The sequence below is a fragment of the Cyphomyrmex costatus genome, unplaced genomic scaffold (genome assembly GCF_001594065.2).
Source record: "Cyphomyrmex costatus isolate MS0001 unplaced genomic scaffold, Ccosl1.0 scaffold35, whole genome shotgun sequence".
In the NCBI taxonomy this organism is placed as follows: Eukaryota; Metazoa; Arthropoda; class Insecta; order Hymenoptera; family Formicidae; genus Cyphomyrmex; species Cyphomyrmex costatus.
In genome coordinates this window covers 277,023-284,989 of record NW_017277664.1, presented here as the reverse complement: position 1 = coordinate 284,989, position 7,967 = coordinate 277,023, and the positions used below count along the sequence as shown (strand labels likewise).

Below are 7,967 nucleotides of genomic sequence, written 5' to 3'. Positions count from 1 at the left end.
ACCCTAACTGCGAGCAGGTGATGGCAACGGGAAGGCGCACGCGAGAGGGTTGACGATCCACCGTTCGAAGAGCCACTGGCTAGGGGGAGCGGGAACACGTTCGAGAACCCCTTCGATGCGGGGTGGTTGGTAAGCTGGCAGGCAGGCAGGCAGGCAGCCCACAGTTGCCTCGCACACAGGTGAGGCCGGTATCGACCTGACGCCAGAAATACCGCGCAACATCGACCGTCGTTATACCTGGTCTCGCCCTCCCCCGCCTGTACCCTCTTCCGTGCCGCTCTTCTCCGCCGTCCACCCCCGGAGGATGCGGCGGAGGGTACCATATAGTCAATGGTGGAGGGTTTGGGGGCTGACGCACGGCCTTACCACCGCCAATCCCTGGATCCTGGCGGCCGCGGCTGCGCCCTGCCGCGCCTTCCGCGGCGACCGTCGCCGCCGTCGCGACGGTGAGAGAGGGCGCCGCGACGACCCGGTGGCGGGGAGGACTCTGAGGGCAGACGTTCCAAAGCCACCCCGACGGAGAGACACGCCGAGACGCCCCTGCCATTGGGAGCCCTTCGGTCTTAGTAAGTATCCAGACCGATTTCATTCCCTGCTGCTCCTGTTCTCTGTGTTCCTCGTGCTCTCCATTCTCCCAATTCTCGCCATTGCCTTATTCTCATGAAAGGGATGCGTGCGTGTTCTCGCGGCGGAATTTCTCCCTGGGTGTTTCGATGCACGACCCGCGCGTTTCACAGGATCGGTAATTTTCGGTTCACACACAGACGTGATTCCTGTGTATTTATTTACAATGCTTTCTTCTCCCTCGCCTCTTGGGTATTGCTTGATCCTTTCATGAATTCTCCTCGTCTCCTGAAATCTCCTCGACTAATTTCTGGAAGTTTCATATTGAAACTATGCCAATATCAAATTGTGTTAAAGGATTTTCTGATTTTCTCAGCTATTTCTTATTAATATTTAATTTTCTAAATTTGGTTCATATTTAGAGAGTATTAAAATAATTAGTTATTTTCATAAAGCAATAATTTTTTTGAATTTTTAATAAAATTTATTTTATATTTCTTCCGCAGCTTCTTTACAGTGCACAATGTTCTTTCACGAGATTTATTTTTACACTTTCTTCTGGCTTACTTTGCTTAAATGTCACTTGGAACAATAATTAGAGTCGTATATATGTATATAGTTACATGTATAGCTGTGTATGTGTGTGTGTACACATTTTTACAAATAATATCACATTCTCCGTATAATTGTCTATTCTCCAATTTTATTTCAATATTTTAACCAGAAATCTATTTTTATTTATTGCGACAAAGCTGTTATTATTTGTTAAATTTTTTGTCTGCGGCGTAAATTTCACTCGAAAGTCTAGAATGTAACTTAAAAAATACTTCGCTAGCAGATTACAAGAATTTTGAGGGAAAAATGTCTACACATTTTAGTGCAACGTTTTTTTCATTAAATAATTAATATTACGATCGGATTTTAGATCAAGATTGATGAGAGATTCGATTTTTTACATTTCTGTTTTACTATTACGATTAATAATTGTTTAATAAAATAACGTTTACCGTCAGTAAAATTTACGAGGTTGGGAATTGAAATTTTATAAATCGCAGTGTACATCGTTTTCGTTAAGCCAGTCAATCCAAATTCCTCGAGTACAGCTCGCCGTTGTGTAACGCGGTCCAATCATCGCCGAAGAAAATCTCTGTTTTCGTTGAAATTTGCAATCACACGAACGCGGTAATAGGGGTATATCTGTCGCAACTCTCCTACAAACAACGGAGCACGAAATAACACGTGGCTGCCAAATAACTATATTGCGATGCGGCGAGGGGGAGCAAAAATTACCTTGGGAAGTTACGCACATGTGTAATGCCCGGTTTTCTCCTCAAATGTGCACGGTATGGGACACGGGACGTTATAGATAGATGCACAAACGCTAAATTTAAATCCGCCCATTGGTAACGCGTACATAAGATAATAGAAAGGTTAGTAAAAATTGTGTCGATAGTATATATACGATAGAATATGTAGAGTACGGAGACGCGTTGTACGATGTAATACCTCGCGCGCGATTGCGGCGGGTTAAAAATATGATGATGATGAATTTTAACTCTCGAAGGTCGACGGACTCTGTCCCACCCCTCCAACGTATCCCTCTGCGAAACGGGCACGAATTATACCTTCACACGTAACTGCATTATTAATGCGTATATAGTCTCGTAATGCTTAATCTATTATTTTCTATTAGAATTTTTGCGATAGAAAAGAACTACTTAAACGCGAGTTACTGAACCACTTGGTTGTTTCCAGATCACTAATCTTCTTTCTTTCGACTTAATAATATTTGACCTAAATTGAGGATAATGTTCGAATATGTATATATAATAATTCATGATCCTAATTGAAGATGCCACATGACGAGCTCATTGGAGATAATGCCAATTTCGTGAACAGATTCGTAAAATTGTACCTACATATATTGGGGTGAATGCACGAATTTTTATCGTTATCCTTTTCGATGGTACGCGAATTTTAAACGGTTGGAAAATGTTGTCACCGTTGCAGACTCGGTTGTAAATTCGGCTGAAAAGGTGGAGGGCCCGGGGACGCGAGGAGTCAAGGAGTCGGTGAACGACTCGAAGGACGAAGACGGATCAGACGTCGCCTCGACTTTGAGCGGCCTGCTCGCCGGTCTTCCGACCTTGGCGGGCCCCCAACGCCTCGCCAACTCCCTCAGGCAGAAATTCGCCAGCAACTCCGGTGAGTCGGTGAAGCGGTTTTTTTTTTTTTCACACGTGGTCTTCTTTCGTACATCAGGGAGTTGCGCGATAATGGAGCCTATCGATCGATCGCGTTGCACCATTAACAAGAGTCATGGCGACAACGACGATTGACAGGCGCCATTTCGCAAACGCGAGAAGAATCGAACTGTCACGCGATCGTTTCGGATGATCGTCCGAGGTCCCAGTTTAAATATTAGCCCACGTGATATTATAATGATTTACAATCGACCCGCGCATCCTGTTACTTTCGTAAAAGAGACAAATCAGGGTAGTGGATGGAATAATAAAAAATAGAACAATAAAACTGTGCGATTCTCCGCTAAGCAAAATATTTATTTCTCCAAAAAAGAGTTAAATCTGATAGACTGTTAACCTAGATTGCTGAAAATCTTGGAAAAAAAGTGTTGATAAATTCACTTTTTATCAATTACACTTGCCAATTTGCGAAATGTCACCTCAGTTTTTTCTACCTGAAATCTTGCGAGGCCACCATTATGTATGTCACAACGTTAAGTGTAATTAAAATCTGCTATCTTTTAACGTGCTTTTGCACTTTTACCCTGGTAGTTCAAAAGAAACATGAAAAGCGAAAACCTGTAGGAGAGAGGTTCAAAAAGAATTAGCGAATTGCATCTCAAAGAAGAAAATGGCTGCTTCAGCGCAATTCTCTTTTGTAAAATTCTCTTTTTAAATTATTTTAGCTATTTTAATTAGTAACCTTCCATGACTTCAAAAAATGACGATGAATAAGGGGTGCAAGTTAAATAATTAAATTTTTAAGCAAAACTGATCTTTTGACCTTGACTGAGTTATTTGATGTACGTGTTTCACTTTAATCTCGTAACATCGTTCATTTTTCATTTTACGTAATTATTTCAACGATCGACAACTTAACGAAAAACAATATCGCTCACAATTACTATCGAGCTATTTCTTTCTGCACTTAACACTCGTGAGATGATTAGCGACGACCCTGATGACAAACACGTCACCCTCTTGTTTTCTCAACGCTTTTTTTCGTGCTGTTTTTATCTCCGCCGTAATGCGATACACGATATAGCAAGGCTCACTCAGGTACACAGAGTCGATCTCGCGGCGCCTTATCGTGGGGGAGCCTTCATCCGGTGTCGTGTTCTCTTTCACGCGCGTGAGAGGGGAGCGCAGCCTACGAAGAAAAGCCGAGCCAAGTGCGGGCGTGCGTTTCCGCAACGTGTTTCTTTCCCGCACGCAAGACGGTGTAGTTCATGTCGGCATTGTTCATGATGTTCGCGGGGTTAAAAAGTTGGGGTTGGGAGGGTTGAGTGATGGGTAGTCGACGGATGTCGTTCGCGCTGACCACAGGCCGGGTCAGGGCTCCCCTATCTTCTCCTCGGCAACTTTTTCCCTCAGTCCCGAGTCGCTTCTTCGATTTCGCGTTCTCGCGAAGCGGTTTGTCGTCGCGTAGAAGCGCGGTAGCGTGTTTTTAGCGCGTGCACGTGCGCGCACGTCAAGTCAATTTATTTCCGCGAGCTAATCGTTGCCAAATCGGTGATCTGTTGTAGGTTACCCCCGGCCCGGCCTGATGCGCGCCGCCCCAATCGCGACGATCTCCTCGTCACGCTCGCTTCCCGAGGTCGCACGACTGGTTGTGACCGCGGTTAGTCCCTTCCACTAAGACACACACAAAAAAATCCCGGAAGACGCCGGTCGCACTTTGCGGGCGACTACCTAGGAACCATGACGACGATACCGATACTCAACATGGAATTCGGCGAGCTCAAGGAGATCGTCTGGACGAAGCTGCAGGAGCCGAAGGCTCAGCGTAAGCTGATCCTGGTCATCGTCTCGATAGCGTTACTACTGGACAACATGCTGTATATGGTGATAGTACCGATTATACCCGATTACCTTAAATATGTCGGCGCGTTCGGAGAGATAGAAGAGCCGGTCAACGGTAGCGGCCCAGTTAGCCATCCCGGCCAGGACTCTGCCACGGGGGTGTTATTCGCATCGAAAGCGATCGTGCAACTGATGGTGAATCCGTTTTCCGGCGCGCTAATCGATCGGATCGGCTACGACATCCCCATGATGATCGGTCTCAGCATCATGTTCCTCTCGACCAGTGTATTCGCGTGCGGTAAAAGCTACGGCGTGCTGTTCTTCGCGAGAAGCTTGCAGGGCGTCGGATCCGCGTTCGCCGATACCGCCGGTCTTGCTATGATCGCCGATCGTTTTACGGAGGAGTCGGAACGCTCGAAGGCGCTTGGCATTGCCCTCGCGTTTATCAGTTTTGGCTGTCTGGTCGCGCCGCCGTTCGGAGGAGCTCTTTATCAATTCGCCGGCAAGGAAGTACCGTTCCTGATATTGGCGTTCGTCAGCCTGGCGGACGGTTTCATGTTACTGCTGGTGATGAAGCCGATCAAGGAACAGTTGCGCGATCGCCATCACGAGCCCAAGTCGACGATACCGATCTGGCGGCTGCTGATGGACCCGTACATCGCTGTATGCGCGGGCGCCCTGATGATGTCTAACGTCGCACTTGCCTTCCTCGAGCCGACGATCTCGTTATGGATGGAGGACACGATGACGCACGACAACTGGAAGATCGGCATGATCTGGTTACCGGCCTTCTTCCCGCACGTGATCGGTGTTGTGATCACCGTGAGGATGGCTAAGCAGTATCCACAATATCAGTGGCTGATGGCGGCGGGCGGCCTCGCGCTCGAAGGTTTCTGCTGCTTCATCATACCGTTCTGCAGCTCGTACAAAGTGCTGATGATACCGTTGTGCGGCATCTGCTTTGGTATCGCGCTCATCGACACTGCGCTGCTGCCCACGCTTGGCTATCTGGTGGACGTTAGGTACGTGTCGGTGTACGGCAGCATTTACGCGATCGCCGACATCTCGTATAGCGTGGCATACGCGGTAGGTCCGATTATAGCTGGCGGCGTCGTCGAAGCGATCGGTTTCACCGCCCTGAACATCGGCATTGCCTTCTCGAATCTGCTCTATGCGCCAGCTCTCTACTATTTGCGTCATATCTACGACTTCAAGCCGTTCCAGGATGAAGCGAACGTGCTGATGCAGGATCCGCCCGACAAAGAATACCAGACGTACGTGTTGCAGGAGCAGCGACCGATCACTGGCGAGATTGGCAACCATTTGAACCAGACGCGTATGGAAACGAATATCGATCAGGGATACGACCAAAACTATCAGACGGCAGGACAAGTCAGTTATGATCAGCGTAGTTACGGCATGCAGAATACGATTAATTACAACCAACCTGCTCACGAGCAACCACCGGTCTACAATCAACCGGCTGGCTACGCTCAACCTGGTGATTATGGTCAACAGAGGAATTACGCGGCCGAGCGTCAGGATCAGCGAGGCGCCCAGGCTGACGTGAACCCCTTCAGGAGGCCGGAGCCGGCGGATCAACGGCCGGCCGGGGACAGTAACCCCTTCAGGCAAGGAATGTACTAGAGCGATAGCCGCTGCCGAGTGTCGCCGTAGCGATCTAACCGATCGAGCGAGAGTGTGTTCGAGAGTCTTCGTGACAGGCTTCCACGCGTATATCGGCAAGAGAGAGAGAGAGAGAGAGAGAGAGAGAGTGTCGTCTCGGGACACGGCGGCTCGGCGAAACTCCTGACAGCGATGGCGATCGGGACGCTCGATCAAGATAAGAGAGGATGGAGGATCGCCGATCGCGCGGTGTCCCGTCGGATCTCGATCGTACTCGGAGTATCGTTGGTGTTTATCGGGGATGGCAGAGGCAACGACTTCCAAAGTGATTTCCTCGGAGCTCTCGCGATGGATTTATCTGAGAAAGGTGAATCTTGACTGTCCTGACACGCTCGAGGTTCCGCGCGTAGCTGGCAATACGAATCGCGAGGAAAGAAGGGAGAGGGAGGTAGAAAAACGCGGTGCTGGATGCGCGACGTTGAAATCGTAAGATGCAGAAGTGGAAAGAAAAGGATCAGATAAGCACGCGAAAAGAACAATGGCCGTCTATGTCGAGAATAAGGACTTCAAGGAGAACAACTAGTCGCAACATCGAAATAAAATTAGAGTGAGAAGATGTGTCGGTGCTATGGAGGAAAGAGAAAAGACAGCGTCTTTCTTTATTCGGAATGCGAGAAGTCATTGCACAGTGTTAGGAGGAAAGAAAGAGGGAGGATACACGACCGCGACGAAGGCTTCCCGTCAGCAAGGACCTTCGCTCGTGGATTGCCGCTGGGCAAGTTTTGAGTTTTTAACGCTTTCGTTGAGAATCGTTCTACATTGCTGAACGGAAATATCATATCACTAATTAAGGCATCAGAAATCTAGTCATTAAGGCTTTAAGTTAAGTAGGCGATTGTATAGAGGGTTGTGATGAGGGCGGTCGATTTGCCCCACGAATCGCTCTGTATTGGCAAAGTACTCTCATCCCTGTCTCGATTTTGGAATAAATTTTGTTACGGTACGTTAATAATAAAACTTAGATTACACGAGAATTGCTTTCGGTGATCCAAACTGGAAACTTTTACGCGCTTACGCATATATATTATAAAATTGTCAACTGTTGTATATTTTGTTATTAACATTAACCTTTTTAATACTGGGAATAAGCATTATAAATATTGATAGAAATGGCAAGTAATAATTCAAGCCGTTTTATTAAAAGTTTCTTACTGTAGGTAATTTTTAGACTGTCGGAGAACTTGTTTTATATTGTGTCTTTATATTTATCCGCCGTTTGTAGGAATCTGTTACTTTAACAGAATCTGACGCGATGTCTTTTGCAATATTACTCATATCAGTAAAACAGGCGTCGCATTGTTAGTATTTTGAAAAGAGAATTCGACTTCTATTTTAAATAATTAGAGATAATTGTTACATTAGTCGTAATTTTAATGACCTTAATGTTTATACTTCAAGAAGGTGTTTTCCTCTAATTACCTCTTTTTTCTGCATCAGTTTCGTACGATTTCTTTCGCACTAATTGAGTACTTTGCCGCAATAATGGAGCAATACACCAGTACCAAAGCGCGAGTGCGTCAAAGTAAACATATCTGTATTTTTATGAGATTACTTTTCTAATTGTAGGAGTACATTTCGTTCGAACCTTGTCAGGAGGGTTTGGTTCACGCAGCAAAGTCGCGTGTGATATCTAGACGTATCTAGGCATGCATAATAATTTCTATATGTATA

At 46.5% G+C, this 7,967-nt stretch overlaps 2 protein-coding genes across 2 annotated transcripts in view; both read left to right on the top strand.

Annotated features, from left to right (window-relative positions):
- Positions 1 to 304: 304 nt before the first annotated feature.
- LOC108776250 (uncharacterized) overlaps positions 305 to 7,967 on the top strand; it is a 28,302-nt gene continuing 20,639 nt past the window's right edge. Inside the window, exons 1-2 of the mRNA XM_018542805.1 lie at positions 305 to 566; positions 2,575 to 2,769. Coding sequence (XP_018398307.1) covers positions 305 to 566; positions 2,575 to 2,769 — 457 coding nt within the window. The remainder of the gene's footprint in view (positions 567 to 2,574; positions 2,770 to 7,967) is intronic.
- VAChT (Vesicular acetylcholine transporter) lies at positions 4,509 to 6,362 on the top strand. Its single transcript, XM_018542934.1, has one exon. The coding sequence runs from the start codon at positions 4,509 to 4,511 to the stop codon at positions 6,255 to 6,257; it is 1,749 nt and encodes a 582-aa protein (XP_018398436.1). The 3' UTR covers positions 6,258 to 6,362.